We start from the raw sequence: 19,414 nt of genomic DNA on the forward strand, positions 1-19,414 counted from the left end.
ACGGAAAGGAGCCACAGGAGTAGTTTTGTGCTCGCTCCACTTTGTTCAGTTAAGGGGCGGAGCGTGGCTAGCAGGTTGTGCTGAGCAGTACTCACCACGAGAGACGGGTCGGGCTGGTGACCGCACCACTGGGCAAATACGTGGATTATCAGAGCGTGACGACAAGCCGCTGTAATGGTACTCTCATAGCTGCCCAACAGCAGGTCTGGGACCGGTAAGGTAAGCAGTCGCTGCAAGGTGGCGCACAAAAAGGTCAAGACTTCCTGGTATTCTCTGGCCGAGCTGCAGTCCTGGGCTGTTTGGTAAGTCATCGCGAGCATGCGGATGTTCAGCATGAGCTCAGAATACTCCGTCAAGACGCCGTGGGCCTGGAAATCGATTGGCATCGGGTTCGGGAGCTCAACTCCAGTGCCGAGGAGGGACCGGTGGAGTCGGAGACTCTGGTAGAACCATGGAGGGCGCTGGATGACTGTTTGTGCGTCGCAGGATGGGAATTCGACGTCAGCTGTGGCGACGAACATGCTGGATATGAATCATCAGTTTCCACGATGGTACGTGGTCGGGTCGTGGGTCTACCTACCAGAACAGCATGTTCGCAACCGTTGGGTTCGAGATGCGAATTGCTGCTAGACCGCCTCGGACTTCCAGCATCTGTTTCAGGCCTGTCACATGAATACGAGATAGACGCAGACTGCCCTTTTCATGCTGCCAGCTCTGTCAGCTTCCCTTTTTGGCATGCAGTCTCTTGCGGAAAACTGGACCTACTTCAACGACCGCAACTCCTGCGACAGCCGCCAATGTCTCATCAGAGACGCAGTCCGGAAAGGGCTCGTTTATCCTGTTCTGTATCAGGTCCATGCAGATCTTCGAGAGCCGTATGCACCTCACTCGTTCTCTCGGCGATAAGTGTTGTTCCAACCGAAAGGCGCTGACAAGTAGGGTGACATGGAACAAGGCCACGTCCTTTGTTACCAGGGGAGCAAAAAAACTCCAGCACAGGGTTCAGAGTCGGAGTAGGGTAGTATGGGAAGACGTTGAAGATGTGGGAGGAGAAATCTTTCCCGGCGGAGTTAGCTGCTGTTTTGTGCTGCTGGGGGTTTTCTGACTCACAAGTCCCCATCAGGAGGTTTATGTCGGGTTCGAGTGACGGTGGATGCTGTGTGAAGGGGTCAAAAGTCGATGATCCAGCCCTGGCCAGGACCAAAGCATCGGCACTTCTGTGCTGTTGGCGAGATTTGGGCAGGATGGGGACCGTCCTCGATGTCCTCCTCAATTTCTCAGCGGCGGGCCTTGTCGGCGCCGGTTCGTCTGCTGTAGGACTGTGATCTCCATAGTCACACTTCTGAATGTTGGCATAGTGAATGGCGCACTTGTCGCAGACAGGGCGTTTTTCATCGCACTGTCAAATATGTTACACTCAGCTTTTCGGAGGAAAAAATGCGACAAATGCTCTTCGCTGCTTACTTTCACCTTCCTCTGCTTGCAGTTCTTACAACCGGTCCTTGACTTTTGATGAGCCCTTCGCGGGATGGGATACGGAGGCTGTGCTTCGGATGACATTGGTTGGGGTGTTTGGCTAGCCAGACAAAATATCTGGTGTCTCGATGTCGGGTTCGGGATCGTATATACTCAGGGACTTGGGGCAATGTCAAGGTTCATATACCCCCGAGCCAGGACTGCCTTCGTACCCCTACCTACCCATCATCGCATCCACGAGGCTGTGATATCAAGCGGAGGGAGAGAGTACCCAAGGGAGAAGTTCTAGTCCGTATTGGGCACCCAAGCCGGGGGCGAGGCTGCATAGAGGTGGATGCTAAGTCAGCAGCATTGCTGACTGTTCAACAGATGCTCCGAGTCGGAAGATTTGTTCCGGGGGAGCTTTGGGTTTGCCTGGTGCCTGCGGAGTCCAAGGCCCGGGCCGGACGAAAAGCTTCCAGACTCTTGAATGTGCTCCCCCCCCAATCCCCAGATTCCGCTTTTTTCGCTGCGCCATTTGTCAACCTTTGCTTATTACCCCCGCAAAACCCCCAGCAGGTCTTGATGAGAGAGAGATGATGCATCTTGCTCGCAGGAGAGGTGTCCCTCGTCCTAACTTGCTCTCTTCCTGCCCTGCCTCTCTCCTGCCAGATCGGTGTCGAACGAAGCCCAATGCTCCCCTCTGCCGCCCGCGAGCCTGGATCAGGCACCGTCCAATGAACCTAAGCCGTGCGTGTTTCGACAAGCCGCCTCTGAACCTGCGAGATCCACGTCAGTATGGGGCAGCAGAACATGCGCTCACAAGGGGAAGGAGGAGGCTGTAGCAGTGTCCTGACGAACAACGGCGGCGGCGGCAGTGATGCATGTTGGACTCCCAACAAATGACTGCCAGAAAGAGAACTAGATACTTGCCCATATCACATCTGATTTTCACCCATAGACTCTTCAACATGTCTGGGTCCGGTCCATAAGATGAGGGATTCTCCTTTCTTCGCTGTTCGCACGGGCCTGAGGAATCTCATTGAGTCTCTCTCTCTCTCTCTCAGCTATAAATAGGCATTTTGTAGTCAAAAGACCCTCGTAGCCCCCCGTGGGGTCGCGTAGCCAAGGCTCCTGTGCCCCTCCCTCTGCACCTCGTGAAATCGCTGGGTTTGATGTTCTCGATCCTGCTGCTTCATCAACATATTGCAGAGACATCTGTGAGTTAACCATATCAGGTAAATCTAAAACCACTAGGTGAATTCGGCAAGCAGCAGAATTTCAACCCTTCCTCACACATGCCTTACTTCGACTCTCCCTCTAGGCAGTGAAGTGAACTGCCACATGGGTGAGGCTGTCACCTGTTTTCATCCTCACCTCAGATTCCTTCGGCTGCAGTATCTACCAACTTTCTTCGCCTAGATTGTTTACCTGGTGAACACTCACTCACTCAACTTTTTCGACTCCAGACCGGCCTCGTGTTTGGTGCTTCTCTCTTGAGGCTGCTTCAGATCCATATCAGGGAAACTGTGGCATTTCTTATCTCGCTTCTACAATCTGTTCAAGTTCCGCCTTGACTTGCCTATAACCCCTCTATCTCTACCATGAAGGCTTACCGCGGCTTCCCCCGGCACAGTTCTCCGAGGGAGCGCACAATCAAAGCAGAGGACGATGAATATGATAGCTACGAGTCAGATTCCGATTTCGGAGACGACGACGACGGCCGCGAAGTCCTGAAGAAGTCAACGCATCACCTAGGCCTGGCCAAGGATTACGCTCCGCAATGGCAGCCGAGGGATGCCTTCAGGGAATTTTATCAAAACTGGTAGGACGGATTACACCATGTTGGTTGCTTCCGCATCCTGGGTAGCTGACACGGGTATAGGAAGGATGGCTTGGTGGAGTCATTCAAAATTGACCCTCGTTCTATCAGACCAGTTTTTGTGAGAGATGATGACAAGGAGATCCACATCACCGTCTCTGCCGACGACACTGCCGGCGAGACGTCCAGCGAAGCCTCAGGCAAAAGTCGCTTGCTTGGTTATATCCGCTTCCAGAGCAAACAGGGCACTTTGGAGTTGACCAATTTCAATGCCAAGCTGGAGCGAAAACATCTCGACCTCGGGGAGACGAGTAAGCGAAATAACAATGCACTCGCTGGAGGCCACGGTGAAGGTTTCAAGCTGGCCGCACTTGCGATGCGACGAAATGGACACTCTGTCAAATTTGAGACGAACTCCTTCTGCTGGAGCTTCAGCTTTCGAGGGACTCGCCCGCGGCTTGTTTGTCTTTTGGACAATCCTCCACCCAAATTGATGCGGGAACAGGAGGCTGAATTCTCGAGACAGTGGTCCTCACGTGATTTTCAACGACGACCCACTCCTTACATCTGGGAAGACATGACAGTCAAAATCGGGAAATCCAGAGACAGGCAAGGAGCCCAGAAGGTCTCGGGGCAAGACTTCCGGGCGTGGATAAGGGTCTCCCTCGACCTGGATCCCCCTCAATCAACTGAAATTGTCCATACAAACACGGGAGATCTCATATTCGATCCTCGGTATCGAGGTCGAATTTATCTCCATGGCCTCCTCATCCCTGAGTCAGCAGGGTATTCGCAAGGTGGGAAAGGCTACCGGTTCGGCTACAACTTCTATCACGGCCAAATAAATCGCGATAGACAGCGAATGGCAGACACACGTGAAGAGGCTAGGACCTTGGCCAGCATCTGGAACCAAGCTATTCTACTGAAGGGAGATTCTGTCATCGATGCTTATATCAAACTGTTAACCGAAGACGAAGAAGCAGCCGATATTGCGCAAGCCTACAAACATGCATCTCGGTTGACAGCTCAGCATGTCTGCAGGCGGCTCAAGGACTCCCACCCAGAAGCTTTCTTCTACTCGCACAGAGATGCATCGGAACAGAGCACCACCACGGATGTAAGTAATATACCTTAATCTGTCAACCCCAATGTCTGACATCTTTTCCAAGGAGGAAATCATCTTGAAAGAACTCAAGAAACGGCCCAGGAAGCTCGAGAAGAACCTATGGTGGATCATCAGACAAGAACCACCCTTAATGCGCTCGCCCATTGAAGAAAGAAATCACTTGTTCCAGACCTCTCAACCGGTGCAACCAGGCAACGATGTATTTAGCCTTAGTATTATTCGAGGTTTGACGGGCTCGTTCGCGCTGGACCCAAGGCTGAGCAAGGTGAGAATCGAGTTCGTGGACGGAGCTGACACGGCAATTGATGTCCTCTACAAGAGAGACCGAGATCTGCTCCAGGTACACGCAAAGTGGCTCGATGTTGCACAGGTACACCAAGTTTCCAGCTGCGAATTCTTCAAAGTCGCTGGAGAACAGATGACCAACGAAAATGCCTTCTTGTGCGATCACGTCATACACGACCTGCTTGAGGTTGCTTTCGATGAAGTCCGCGGACCGCTCGATCTGGCGCCGGCAACCGCAGCTTGTCTTCGAAGAAACGCAGTCGAATATCTCCGAAAGATGCCACGGGCTATCGAGATGAGAGTCCTGGATGCCGGCAAGAAGTTAAAGGTGAAATGGGCAGGTAATGAAAGTGGTGCCTTCACGGTAAGATATGGGGCAAATATCCACTACTGGGTCACCCTCCATGAAGAGAGATTATGCGGGCGAAGAAAGACACAGATCTTGAATGCAGCCGGTAGGTACCATCCTTTGTCTGTATTGGCAGCCTTGCGACATCTTCAGACACTTAACTTACCAGACACGCACCCAGACCAAGCAGAGGACCTCTGCAATTGCCCCACTCAAACAGTCTCTCAAGCTCACTCAGAGGTCGTCTTTGATGGACTAGATCCCAGTGAGCAATACTTTCCAATGGTGTCAAGAGCCGAAACCCCGGCATTTTATGGACTGCCACCGTCTCCATCAGATTACCTTTCAGAATCGGACCAAGAGTCCAGCTTCAGTCCCGACCCGCTGGAAGAGGAGAGTGACTGGAGTGAGGATTCACAAGTCCAAGTACGTGGTTCAAAAGTTGGTGCTCGCTCGAAAGTTGTTGCATTGGACAGTGACTCCAGTGAGGATTCACAAGTCCAAGTACGTAGTCCCAAAGCTCGTGCTCGCTCGAACGTTTTTGCATTGAAGCGAACGAGATTGCAGAAAGACGAGCAAGATTGGTTGGAGTGGCATCAGCAATATCGTCAAAGCACACACTCTCGAGACTCTCCCCCACTTTACCGGACTTTCTGGGTATGTTCTCGCCTATCATATCATGACTGCTCTATGTCGGGAATATGGGCTGATGTCTTCAGGTGCACGCGTTCGCTATTCCTGCACTTTACGCTGAAGACCTGGACCTTACTTTGGAAAGAGACTACTATTATCGAGTCCTGTTGGAGGGAGAAGAAACCGAACAGGTCATCTTTGTTCACAAGATCGTCCAAAACAGCATCCAACCAGGAGATGGCTATTCCTTGTTCGTCACCAGGTACTCTGCTCTGAGCTCCGTCTTCCCAACTGAGAAGCCACGCACTACTGGAGACCGAGCGTTCAACGACCAAGAAGTGATCTTGCACTTCTACGATTTTGACAAGATGCGAACGCCACAAGATGCAGAGACAATACTTCTTGACAATATCCTGTCCGCACGCCGGGTCGGGACCGGTAGAAACAGTATCAGCCATGTTGTCCAGCCTTGTCCAGGTTTGTTTCGATACCAGATTCTCGAATGATGCTGACATCAACGTAGACGTTGACTCTGAGAAGCTCTTCTGCCGTTTCGGCATCTCCAATGCAGGTGGAAAGGGAGGTGTTACTGAAATAACGCCTTTGGCGTCTCATCTCTTACTGCATCATGCCGATCATTGGGAGCGACGCGGCTTTCGCAGTCAGGCGGCGGCTGTAGCGTATGATCTGACCCCTTCTGTGTTGGGCGTTGCGGAGGGATTTGCAGGGAGGGGTTTCATGATTCAGGCTGCGTTTGGGCTGGACGAATCGAAGCATCATACGTGGATGGTACGAATCTCTGAAGCCACAGAAACACACGGGCAAGATGCTGACGACTCTAGAATCGTCACCTCGCTGCTCAATACTTTGACGGTGCGATTCCTGAAGTTTTCGAGGACTTCGCCTCAGGAAAGCTCCTGCCGATCCAGCTCCCAGACCCAGCAACCCCCAAAATACACCTTTTCGCGGGCGAACATGCATGTTTCCGATTGAGCACGCAGAACCGTCAGATGCCGACGTTGCACGAGTTTCTGAAACCGCTCGACGCCGTCGACAAGGCCGTTGAGGCGTTGAACCCTGATTTCGTCGTCATGCTACTACCTCCAGCCGTTCGTCATCCACAAGCAAGCTCAAGATTCTCCAAAACGCTTCTCAAACTTCTAGAAGCGGGGTTTTCGGTTCATTCAACGCTGATATCACTGAGGGATTACGGACTCCCGCAAGAACGGAGTATTCTGGCAATCATTGCATCGCCTTTTGGCGTGCCTTTGCCCTGGAAGTTCGAACACTATGTCACTGGAGCTCAGGTTCCCACTACAATTGGTAGCTTGATTGGAGACTTGGCTTTTGAGAATCCTCGCATGGGGACTCAATCGAACACTGGGTTTGTGTGCTTGCCTCCCACTCTTCACGGGCCCGAAGCGGAAATGTCCACACTTGGTCATGTTTACAATCACTACACGGGAATTCCTGTTGCATCCGACGCCCAATCTGTCTCGATGGATGGGAACACCCCTTTCACCTTCTTCAATGGTCAGAAAGAGTGGATTCATCCAGGTATGTTTACTTATTCTCTGCTCTTTGTTTTCAGTGCCGGCTGACCAGGCACAACAGTTCGAAAAGACAGAGTCACCGTCCGCGAACTAGCCCGGATGCAAGGTATCCCAGATGAATTGCGCTTCTTCGGGTCGAGGGAAGAGCAGTACGACACTGTTTGCAAGGCCATCCCTCCCATTATCACCAAAATGATCGCGCATACAATACGTGAGGCAATTGAAAATTCTCGGGTCGTCGTTGTGAGGGCTGCGGAGGGACACTCCAGAAGAAGTAAGAGAGCAAGAGTAGAGGAAGACGAAGAAGACCAAGGAGGAAACTGATGATGGTGAGATGGACTTGAATCGGAACACGACGCCAGATGAAACATGTTGGTGTTCTGATCTAGGCAGGGAGTTGGGTATTCATTGACAGCGGGCAGGGATTGCACCGCGCGTCTTTGCCACTATTTACAAGAAGCTGGTTGCTGTGAAGGTAGAAGTGACAGATAGAGGACGCGATTGACGGGCGGATCGAGTTGGCTTACACAAAGACACTGTTGGTTCAGGGCAAAACAGGTATTGGATGGCATGTGTTGGAGATGCTTTGAGACGAACATTCCTTGTGCACAGAGGATGATTGGAAACAAAAGAGCTATGCGAATAATTGAGTGCTTGAACAGACAGGAAATGAGTTCTACACTGTGAAGCTCGCTCAGAGACATGACAAGCGGGTGACGTCGCTATGCTGCGGCTTTGTTTGCTTCAGCGGCCGTGTAACACAAACTTGGCACCAGGTTCTCTTTATCTTCTCTCTCGTTCCATCTGTGATTCCTTCACCTCTCTCTTTCACTTTTGATCACTCCCTTCGGGGAGGGAGTGAGTGCGACACAATATATATATATATATATATGAGTCTCTGATCTCTTCAAGCAGCTGTACTTGCTCGGGGGCCGGCAAAGAGAATGGGGACCACAATCCGACCCTTCAACCCGACATGTACAAGGGTTCCTATCAACGGACCTCCGCAACGTCTCGAAGGGGATTTCTTCAATGCCTATGACGCCAGAATGGAAGCAAAGAGCTCACCAATGAGACAATACCGAAGAGGTCCGTCCGCGCCTTACTGAGTCCCTTTATCGCGCTTGGTACCTCCGCGACGGACGGCGTGACGGCGCGAGAGTCCATGCCACGGTACGCACAAACTACTTAGCCCTCATGGCTTTCTGTCTCTCTTGCTGACTCTACTTCCCCGTCTTCAGACTACACCTATATGCCTTTGGCAGCATCTCTTCGACCGATCCCTATCAAATGGGGGGGGGGGGGGGAAGACGGGGTCGTTACCTTGCCAAACTTACCCAGCCTTCTCTCCCAGCAGGCATGTCGCTGCCGATGGAAAGATTGAACTCCTTCGCCGACGCTCTACTCCACTCCAGGGGCCGCCAGGACGCGAGTAATGGCGGAGGCGATGAGTCGATCAACAAAACGATGAATATGTATATTGAGGGCAGAGCCGTCCGGAACGCCGCACCACTTGTGGGGTTGCTGCCAACCATCGTCGCAGATCATGTCGTCTCACAATGCCTCAGAGAGTCAGGAGTTGACCTCTACCCAATGAAGGAGTTTGTCGACAGGGGGCGCCCCCAATTCAACCCTGCTCTTCCCACTTCATCCACTATTATATATATATATATATACACATGCACCGTTCGGCCAAGCGACCGATCCAGCCCCCGAACGCAGGGATCACTCTATCTCAAGTGGTCCGACTTCACCCCAAGACATGCCTGGGGCACAATGCTCCGGGTGTTCTTGTCTGAAGGCTGGGGCGCTGACCGCATCTGGCCCCCCTCGTGCCTCCAGACGTGAGGAACACCCGGAGCATTGCCCGGCCCTGGAACTATATACAGGCGGCCATGGGCCGGGAAATAGACAAGATGCTATATGAGGAGACCGGGGTGCACCGACCGAGTGGGACAAAGGAGGCAGAGCAGAACACCGCGACGAAGTTGTCTCCGAAGCATACTCCAACATCGCCGTCGAAGGCTTGGACAACACCAACAGTTTCTACGCGGAACAGCTCTCAGACCATCATCAACCTTTGGACGACCAAGCCGATTCATATTGGGCATTATGGTCGAAGGGTGATGACACTCCCTACGCCCTACATAGCGAAGCAGCAGAACTCGAACAAATCAGGACCATGCCTTCATTCTCCGGGACACTGGCAAGGTCTCGAAGCCTTGACCCCCGAAGAACAGGGCTGCTGACGAAATTGATGCCGACCAAGACCTCAAAACCCTGGCCCGAGCCCAGAAAGGCGCTTTTCTGACCCCATTGACCCGAACGTCGAGCTCCCTCGAGCGAGAGATGAACCTGACCGTCCTCACCGTAGCCGACAGCAGGGAGGAGAGGGAACCCGAGTGGCCGAACAGCCCAGCCGCCCTCCCGGACAATGTGCGCCGAGACCCGTGTCTGGGAGACCGCCGTCCAACCCTCGCTGTCGGTTTACCTCAGATGGCAGATGGCGGTCTGTCGTCGACGGCGACCCATGGGCCCTCACACACACACTGTGTACACACACACACACACACACACACTCCGCTGCTCGGTCAAGCAACACACAACCTTACCTCCCACAGCCGCGTTTGATGACTCTGCCGCACGCTGCGCGAGGACAACTGCAAAGGGATCGGAACGCCCTTTCATTAAGGCCGAAAATGTCCCTGGCGTGAAAACTGCGCAGACATTGTGGGCGGCCGGGAGTATGTCGGATGGTAGGGTCTGGGATGGGGTTGGAGTTGGAGTTGGATCATTCCTCATCGATCATCACCCATGCATGTCACGTCGACGCATCAAACCTGAAACACGAGTGTGTATCTGCTTGCCAGGCTCGGACGGAGAAGGAGACGAAGCTCGGATTGGGGGAAATAGATCTCACTCTCACAGGGAGCAAATCCCGAATTGATTGATGGCGTGTCGTACAGGAGATCACTGAGACTTTTGGAGGAGTTGCAGCGTTGTCTGTGAGAGAAAGAGCAAGGGCAAGGGGAAGACAAGGAGCAAGGGCAAGGCGAAGGGGAAGGGGAAAGCCAATCGTCATCATCATAATAATAATTCTGTCATACCTGAGCGAATGAAGAGCAATCGTAACAAAGTCTATAGCTGAAACCAGTGCGCAACCAGAACATGAACCTGACCCATTCTATCCATTCTACCCAAGCAAAAAACGAGCGATTGTTCCTCCATTAGCCCAAGCCAGGATCCTCACATAACATTCCGACTACAAAAGAAGATGGCACAACAAATCTCACAAAACTCAACAGCAAGCGAAATCAGAGACCGACATTGGTACAAATTCGTCATCGCCATCTTTCCGAGCACATTCCGCTGCCTCACAGCTCCTTCTTGGGCGGCGGCTTCACGGCCGCGTGCGTACCTCCCACGGTGACGGTGAACAGCTTTGGGTCGCCGGCATGCACCTCGCCACTCTGGTCGGCACCGCCGCTGGGCTGCACGTCGTCATAGGGGAACGCGTAGCCTTTCCCGTCCAGGTTGGCCGAGTGCACGATCCGGGAGTAGTGGTTGGTGGTGGGGTCCTTGTAATACATGCTTTGAGGAGCCGGGAACGAGTTCGAAACGAGCAAGGTCGAGCGATTGAACGCCGCGGCCAGTCGGGGGATGATGGCGTTGGTCTCGGCATTCGCGCCCGTCGCGAAGGGCCCGGTCGAGCAGGTGAAGACGTCGCGCGTCGACGGCTTCGTGAAGCTCGAACCGCCGAAGTTCAGCGTGCCGTTGTTGTTGACCTTGGCGGACACTTTGCCAAAGGACGCTTGGGTGTCGATGGACATGGATTGAGAACCGAACTTCTGCCACACTTTGTTCACGTAGGCATCAAAGTAGTTGGCAAACAACGAAGGGTTGGTCACCATCCCCTGATTCGGCGAGAGGGCACGAAGGTTCCGCCCGTTGTGGGTGACAATCAATTGGTCCCAGCCCTTGCCGTCGGCGGCATGCTGAGCACGCAGACCGCTGCAGACTTGGTCCAGTCCATTGGCAGGCATCCCGGAGACATGCTGGGTTGCGCCACTCTGGGTCGTGAGAGTCAATGCGATGGGGGGGCCGACGAAATCAACATAGCTGATATTGGCATACAGTTGGTCGCTGTTGAACGTGAACTCGGCAAAGCCCCAATTGGTGTTGATGTTGGGGTCGGAGGAATTGGTGACAGACGGTTCAACCAGCGCCGGCCCCGGGTTGAGCAGGAACTTCAACGGTGCATCGATCGAGAACCAAATGCGACCTCCAGCCACATGGGGGATTGTCACCGTCACGGTGTTTCCCGGGGCTCCGAGAGGAATCGCACAATTTTGTGGGATGGGCGAGCCGACCGCACCTGGAGAGGTGGGATAGAATGGAGTTTTCCCATCCGCGGACAGGAGAAACAACGCGTTGCCGCGGTCGATCGCTTGGCCTGTGATATAGGCATAGACGGTGTTGGACGTTGTCTGGTTTTGCAGCGCAATTTGCAGACTTGGGCCGCTTGCTGCTTGAGCTTGAGGTGCTGCCGCAATCGCAACCTGCGCTTGAGGGGCGGCTGAAGGCCCTCCAGAGCTGGCGCGTCGGAGAAACTGTCGAATGCGTTGCATTTTTAGAGATGTTTAAGTATGAGGAGTTTGAATTGAGATGAAGATTGAGGATTGATCGACGTTGAGAGATGCTCGAGTATTTATGGCTTTTCCCCGGAGAGATGGCGACGTCATTCACCAGCCAAATGTTCGATATGGCTTTCAGCACGGTCTCATCTCGACCAGCCGACACAGAAGGCAGCCATCATGCCCCATTTTCCTCTGATGCCCATTTGCTCATTGGAAACAAAAAGTTCGAACTTGACTTCTCGCTTCAGGGACCCCTAGACATCCGATACCAGCCCTGTCGAGGAACGTGGCACGAACCGAGGCAGCTGGATCAGATCTCAACAAGGGTCCGCCGCTTTGCTATTGGCTGCGTACCTGACCGGCCCAAAGCACGGATGACCAAGGTTTTGATCGCCTGATTCCTGGTTGCACCCTCGGCGGCCATCCTTTGCAGCCACACAAAGCTGGATGATGCGACCCGTGACGTGGCCATCATGAGGTTAATTCCCCTTGAGTGCGACCGGTCTGGGGGGCAGACCTTTTCGTGTTGGTCAAGGCTGTGATTCCCGGTTTTGATGACGGACTCCCGAAACATTGAGGAGTGCGTTTCAGGTGCGGTCCAGCAGTCATAGATCGCCGATGGATTATGTCAAAGAGACGATGTTGCTGGCGATAGGCCGTCGACAAGCTTGCCGTAACATCATACCAGAAAGGTCCAATAACTGGGAAAGACGAATTCTTCCTCAAAGATCTTCCTGACTTGCTCAAGAACGAACTTTTCCACCTTGCCGACGTTCTTGAGGACTTGTTTGCCGTCCTCCTGTCGTCCAATCTCGCTTTCCACGTGGATTTCCTGCAGTGGCCCAGGCACACCGGTCCCTGAACCTGTCGTGCCACCTGCCTTTTTACGGTGGTTGTTTGTCACGCTTTCTCCGACGAGCGTAGCGGCGTCCTCGGAATCGAGAAAGCAAAAGTGCATCTTCTTCTTGACCCAAGCCACGATAGCAACACCGTCGAACGTCAAACCGGTGATCGCTAATTTGAGAGGGATCCCAACGAAGCTCGGCATTGGATAGTCAAGTAGAATCTCGGCCGTTAGAGTCATGCGCACGTCCCCGGAATACTTGACTCTTGCCACCACTTGCAGATCTGACGCCTGCCTGCTCTGAAGCCTAGATGCTGACAAAGGCGTCAATGCATCGAGCGTAGTATCGCCCTGGCCGTTCTCACCGGCAGGCTGTGCTCTGTGAGGCAGCTGAGGTGAGGAAGGCCCGGACTCTGAGCCACGTGGAGACGAGATGCTATTTGCGGTGGAAGGTCTGGTGGATGGATCGTCATGACCTGTGACGTCTTGAGCCATTGGCTTCACGTGCGTTGCTCCATGAATAGGCGTTTGATGCATCATGGCAAAATTATGAGAAGGGTCGTACGACCAAGGTCGAGGACTGAACGGTGTTCCGCTTGCAACTGCTGCTAACGGAGTCTGGGTCCCAGAAAGACCGCCTCCAGGGAAATGGAAGTAGCTGAGATTGGACGTGCCGCCTGGGATGCCAGGGGTCGTGCTTCGTGGGAAAGGCCCCGCAAAAGCCTCATCGCCTGCGCTGAGACCTTCTTTGGCAGACGTCGAGGCATTCAAATGAGCAAGGCCTGAGCCTGTGATTATGTTGGACAGTTGCGGCACCGAACGCGGTTGCTGAGAAGACGAGGCAGACTCTCGAGCCTCATAGTGGCTTCCGGTTTCCACCCCGTCGTTCTGCGCAGACCCGATGGCAGATTCATCCACCTCTTGATCGGCGCCTACCTCGTCCTCTTCTTCGTCCTCATAGAAGTCAGGAAGCGGGTCGCAGATATCCTTGATTTCGATTTCCGGACAGACTGACCCAAGCTCGAATGAATGGACATGGACGGCATTGATGAAGCGGGGAAGGGGGATCTGCTGGAACTTGTCATGGACGAAAGCCCGAATCTTCTCGGCGAGGGCAGCGCCATCAGGGCCCGAAGTGATCTTCTCCCATCCGATATCCACCGACATCTTGGAGCATCTTCGAGGGTTCGACGAAAAGAAAGGGAGTGAAGGTGTAATGACAATTACGAGGCTCTCCAGCGTGGCGAGGCTTGGCGTTGTTGACGCTTCTGCCGGTCTGGAAAAGCCGCCTCACAGCCTTGCCCCTGGCAGGACCGACTACAGACTGAGCGAGAGATGTAGCAGTTCAATAGTCAACTGGTGTTTTTTTTTATCACTGCTAACTACCGCTCACGGCTTCCAAAAGCTCTATCCTTGACTCATGGAAGATTACTGCTTCAGACACTATGCTGCAGACAAATATGTGCAGAGTAGATCAGTATCAGCCAACGGCCGATCAAACATCTGTCCTGGAAGAAATGCCAAGTATTCTATCCCATTCCGCAAGCCAGAGGAGAGTAAAAGCTCTCAAATTTAGAAGTGGTAAGCCAGAGGGTAAGTAAGCTGCAGCCAAGATGGGATCAACATCACACCCCCTGACGACCTCGAACATTCTCACGGCGTCGTTTTGGGTCGCATAAGGGCCAGAGGATGTACCTCTTCACGGATCAAGTGGATTCCAAGATGGTGGTGCCGCGCTCCAAATATGTTATACATTTTCCAAGCATTGATTCACCGCCCCCGAAAGTTCGAGGGGAAATCCCGCAGCATTGGTCAAGCTGATGAGTGATGGAAACCCCCACTCCATAAGGCATGATCATTTCCCACGGCGACCAGAACAGTAGAAATGTAAGTTCTCCGTTCAAGCAGTCGTGGATAAGATTTCGGTTCTCTGCTGATCTGCTTGGCCTGTGCAGACTCCCCACTCGCCCATTCTAGCCCATGAAGCGACAGCGAGGGTCCCAGACCGGCATAATGTCCCTTGCAAGATGGCAACCGACTAGCGTGGGAAGGTTCTCACCGTGCTAGAGAGATCCGTCTCTGGAAATTGCTTTTGTCGCCATTCGTCGAGAGCATGTGGCCAGATTTGCGAGCAGGGTAGCTTTCCCAAAACGGTATCCTAGACGCGTGCATGAGACCTTTCAAAGAGCGAGGGGATGTGCCTCTAGAGAGTTCTCTTGTAGGAACGTGTGCAGGGTGTCCGTCTCTTTCGCCTCCCAGCCATCTTATGCATACCGAGTCCGACAATCAACTCTCCTGTCCTGACCGCTCTTCCTCGGATATACATAGAGCATGCGGTGGCGTGAAGACATTGCATCGATCGGGCTTGCAGGAGGTGTTTGCAAAGTTAGCATGGCGCAGGACATATGACCGTACTCGTGCCGTATACACATAGGAGAAGGGATGGGCTGAATGAGGAGGTGTATTTAGTGGTCGAGGATCACCACCTGCAGTGCTTGTATCGAAGCCCGGAAACGCCAAGAGGCGCAGGAAGCCCATGCCAAGCCCCACAGCCTGCGGACTTTTCCTGCACCACTTCACCGCCATTCTTCATCTTCATCCTCTTTCATCAATCATCCCATCATCTCGTCGTTGTATCAGGAAAATAATGTCCTTGTATGCTCTAGATGACGATCTGAAATGCCGCCGCACATGCCAAGGTGAGCCCACATCGTCGCCGGAACCATATCTCCGGATTCCGGATATTGCCTTCGGACTGAAGGAAGCAGAATGTCACAATTCCCCATTCTGGCTCTGGATGGTGCCAACAAGAATGTCCTGAGGCAATCATCAGCCCCTGCAGTCAAGCCTCTGAGAGGCCTAGTCGGCTTTCCGTTGCTTTCCGTGGGACTTGCGATGCCCGCCTCTCCCCAAGTTATTGGCACGCCGTGTCTCGTATCACAATCAGGTAGTGTGGGAGCACATTCCAGCCTTCAGGTCGCCACCCACCACGTGCCGCCACAGCTCGAGTGAGCTCATGCCGCCTACGGTCCGGCAACAGCGCCATTACCAATGGCTTTGACACCAGCAAAGGTTACACCGACAAGGCCACATTTTCCCTGCAGGTAGGGACCTTTCAAGTCGAAGCCAGCCCTCTGAAGGCAGCTTCCATGCCACCAAACACGGGCAACTTGCATCTCACAATTCTCCGTCATCAGCGTGCGTTACACAGGCCACCACAGGCATCGTTCGGGGCCCTGATTATCATGCCACACTAACCGAGGTTAACCACGGTCATTCCCGGGCTTACATTAGCTTGGGATGGGATCCACCACTGACGATGTCCATGTCCAAGTTCGAAGCCTTGACCATCATGCCCATCGAAACACGTTCAAGAACTCACTACCATGCTACCGGTTTTATCCGCGATCTACAGGCATTCAATTCGCCCTGGACATCGTCCACGGCACGAATGGTTTGGGCTCCCCCTTGACAATACCATGTTGACTCGTATCTTTCTGACCTAATCTCGGGATCGTATGAGGAATTGTGGGAGAGGGGCAGTCTATAAGAACGGCACCCACGCCCAAGGAGCTCCCACAATCCTCTTTTTCCTTCGATCAGGAAGTCCCCATCTGTCAAACCCACTTCTTGCCATCCCGCAAAACCTTGGAATCACGGGCACAACTTGATTTCCAATCTGTTGACGCCACAAGGACATCACTCAGCCTCAGCCGACATATTCTAAGCATAAGTCTGCACGTGTGACTTCCGCATTCCCGAGGCAACCTTAACCACCAAAATCGTCGTTGCGTCATTGGAAACAAAGAACTCACATAAAGAACATCACAACACTCTTTATTTGCGACATCCGACCTCAGTTTCCTTCCTTGAACCTTTCAATCACCAGCTCTTCGGCCCTGCACATTCCACTCCACCGGAACACTACAAACCAGTCGCTTACACATCAAAATGTCCAGCCCAACCAACAACTTCCTCACCCTCATCCCCGCCGCTCACCGCGTCCATGTCACTTCTCCCTTCACTTCTCCCGCCACCAGCGACGAATCTCTAGTTCCTGCACTCCAGAAGACTCGACGATCCAGCTCCAGCGTCTCGGCGGAATCCAACTCTACCGCCGAAGAACCTGCTCTACCATCTGACATTGTTGAGTCTCCTGTCGAGGCGGTCAAGAGCCCACAGACCGAGCCAGTCACCATCCACAAGTTTTTGAAATTGGGTAACTAGGTCCTTACGCCGAACTTTGCGTCTATCGTTTTCACCAGTTATTTTTGCGCCGTTGATCTACTGGACCTGGGACGATCTTCTATTCATGATGACTTTCGACCACGATTTATGTGCGACGATGTTTTAACACCATGATATCCTGCCAATCACACTTGGGGCGTTGATGCGATGTTTTCATTTTGTCATTGGGAAGCACAGTTCGGGAAGGATTTGGTTTTACTGTACGAATTACATGAAGTTCTCAATGGAAGAGAATCTGGGAAAGAGCACAGTGAGAAAGGGTTTCCTTGCCTACAGCCTGGCACACGAAGGACAGCCTTGAGGGAGACGGAACCATGAGAGGGAAAAAAAAAAGGGATTCATTGTCGCAAGAATGCCAATTTTTCATATATTTCCGGATTATTCAATTATACACTGACAATGGAACCTGATGCTTCCAAGACTTGCTTGCCCTCTCTGTTGTCCATCGTCGCATGCTCTCCATCCACCCATGCATCATTATCTCCGATCCTATGTCCTTGCTGCGGCCCTACTCGTACACAGCTTGTTCCGACGACCCACTTACCCCGATTTTTGTTGCCTTTCCCGAGTAAGCCAATGATTGATTACAGGTCCGACGTCAGTTGTTGGTAGAGAACCTCAAAACGCGAGCCATGAATCCGCCCGATCGCCCCATATCAGGCCTCCCTCTTGAGAAAGACACGAGCCCGGCCGCCAGCCTCAGCAATTCACCTCCCCACGACGAGTGCCCGAGGGGGCCCATGGGCCATGGAGGGAACTTTCAGTGCGGGACAATTCTTTGGCACGGCAGAGACCAGAGAGGGCCGCCCCTGATTGCCATTCGATAGAGCAGATCGATTCTAACCAGGGAACAAACATAACCTCGGTGCTAACCAGCTCTCCATTGTGCAACCTAGATATTGTCTCCACATCGGGGCCCACGAACGATGATGGGAGCACCTTGCACCTTACACCCTACACCTATTACACCAACGACTCGCAGAGCATGAAAAAGAGCCGGAAGCATCTGCCCCACTGGGATATCGTTTTCCGAACGGGATAGGGCCTCTTCGTCCACTGGGATGCCGGGGATTGGAAATGCGGGGTTGAGCATCCCGATTTCGGGTCACCAAGCGCGGTCGGCGACGGTGGGATCGGGGATGGAGAGGAGGGGTGGCCATCGAAGACGGTTGGGTTTTTCGAACGGACGGGAACACCACGGTGGTCGATTGCCCCGGAAAAGGGAATTTGGAGGACAGCGAGAATGTGTGTGTCAATGGATTTCCGAACAAGAGCTGGTGCTCCGCGAGAGAATGACCAATGCCAACCTCCACACCAGCTCGGGCCTCTCCCACCTCCCCCCCCCAGATTGTCTGCCTGGTTCGAGTCCAAACTTCCATGCAATGTAGCTGACTGACGACGAGATTCGCTCAACCCTTTCTCCGAAGGACCACAAACGCTCTCTAGTTCACGGAACCGTGAAAACCCCCGCAGACCCCCTCCTCCTTGTGCAAGACCACAGTGCTCTTAGACGAAAACCCCCAAAGTCCGAGTAATGTTGGCGACGAACCCTTCGACGACAACTTCGTAAGCGCCCACGCCAGTGAGGAGGAGTCCAGTGGTAGCCCCCAGTGAACCGAGGAGACCGTCAATGACACCACCGATGAGGCCACCTTGCCTTTCAGCGAGGTTGTTGAGCACTAGTCACAAGGGTCAGACACGCTTCTCGTAGTTCAGACCATCGTGGATTTTGCAGCATGCGGGAGACAGACCTTCAGGTTCCAATGGTGAAGGATCTGCAATAGGACCAGCATTTGCCAGGTTAGCAACGAAGGGAAGCAATGCAAGGAGGAGTTGAGCCTTCATTTTGTGATCGGCAAAGTTCCAGATATGGCTAGTTGGTCAAATCACGGATATGACAAAACGAGAGTCGATGGTTGAAGTGCGTTTGGAAGTCTTGAAGCAATCGACTGGAAGGATATGGTCATGAACTTATACCTTCGTCTCGCCATATACCTGTTGGCCTTTTGCCTCCCTTTTTTCAGCAACAGGTATAGCCCACATCTTACGAGAAGACGTGTCACTTATGCTGGAGCAGCATCAGTTCCGTGAGGCTGTGGCTTGATTTCCTCGAATCATTCTCGAAGCACGGAACATCCGAAACAGAGTCGTTGTACATTGACCGCAGTCTCGGGTCGTTGTAGCGTAAAGACACGGGATGCTTGAGGTCGTGCCTGGGAGCGTGTTCTCTCCCGCATTGACGGGTGATGTTTTTTTGGGCGAATTCAGCCGTCAAGATGATGAGACGGGACAGCCAAATTATGCACGATTGAAGATTGCCTTCCAAAACCCCGATCTGTCCCAGTAAATGCCACTCCCTAGAAGTAATCGAGAGTGCCACAACTTTTGACTGACAAGTCGCAGCTGTGCCCTGTAACACTGTGCTCATACACTCCGGATGAAAGAGATGTATCTTCACCCTG

At 53.0% G+C, this 19,414-nt stretch overlaps 5 protein-coding genes across 5 annotated transcripts; 2 read left to right on the forward strand and 3 right to left on the reverse strand.

Annotated features, from left to right (window-relative positions):
• Window positions 1-3,059: 3,059 nt before the first annotated feature.
• PV07_01654 (uncharacterized protein) lies at window positions 3,060-7,547 on the forward strand (the record flags this gene model as incomplete). Its single annotated transcript, XM_016388200.1, has 8 exons — window positions 3,060-3,280; window positions 3,341-4,394; window positions 4,447-5,143; window positions 5,207-5,694; window positions 5,757-6,147; window positions 6,194-6,459; window positions 6,513-7,227; window positions 7,285-7,547. The coding sequence occupies 8 exons, from the start codon at window positions 3,060-3,062 to the stop codon at window positions 7,545-7,547; spliced, it is 4,095 nt and encodes a 1,364-aa protein (XP_016255128.1).
• Window positions 7,548-10,597: 3,050 nt separating this feature from the next.
• PV07_01655 (uncharacterized protein) lies at window positions 10,598-11,851 on the reverse strand (the record flags this gene model as incomplete). The annotated part of the gene is made up of 1 exon (XM_016388201.1): window positions 10,598-11,851. The coding sequence occupies one exon, from the start codon at window positions 11,849-11,851 to the stop codon at window positions 10,598-10,600; it is 1,254 nt and encodes a 417-aa protein (XP_016255129.1).
• A 688-nt stretch (window positions 11,852-12,539) lies between these two features.
• Window positions 12,540-13,871, reverse strand: PV07_01656 (uncharacterized protein; the record flags this gene model as incomplete). The annotated part of the gene is made up of 1 exon (XM_016388202.1): window positions 12,540-13,871. One exon carries the CDS (start codon window positions 13,869-13,871, stop codon window positions 12,540-12,542), a length of 1,332 nt encoding a protein of 443 aa, XP_016255130.1.
• A 2,784-nt stretch (window positions 13,872-16,655) lies between these two features.
• On the forward strand, window positions 16,656-17,994 carry PV07_01657 (uncharacterized protein; the record flags this gene model as incomplete). The annotated part of the gene is made up of 2 exons (XM_016388203.1): window positions 16,656-16,923; window positions 17,849-17,994. 2 exons carry the CDS (start codon window positions 16,656-16,658, stop codon window positions 17,992-17,994), a joined length of 414 nt encoding a protein of 137 aa, XP_016255131.1.
• Window positions 17,995-18,458: 464 nt separating this feature from the next.
• Window positions 18,459-18,797, reverse strand: PV07_01658 (uncharacterized protein; the record flags this gene model as incomplete). Its single annotated transcript, XM_016388204.1, has 2 exons — window positions 18,459-18,631; window positions 18,704-18,797. 2 exons carry the CDS (start codon window positions 18,795-18,797, stop codon window positions 18,459-18,461), a joined length of 267 nt encoding a protein of 88 aa, XP_016255132.1.
• Window positions 18,798-19,414: the final 617 nt, after the last annotated feature.

Source organism: Cladophialophora immunda (assembly GCF_000835495.1).
Source record: "Cladophialophora immunda strain CBS 83496 unplaced genomic scaffold supercont1.1, whole genome shotgun sequence".
NCBI classification, from domain to species: domain Eukaryota; kingdom Fungi; phylum Ascomycota; class Eurotiomycetes; order Chaetothyriales; family Herpotrichiellaceae; genus Cladophialophora; species Cladophialophora immunda.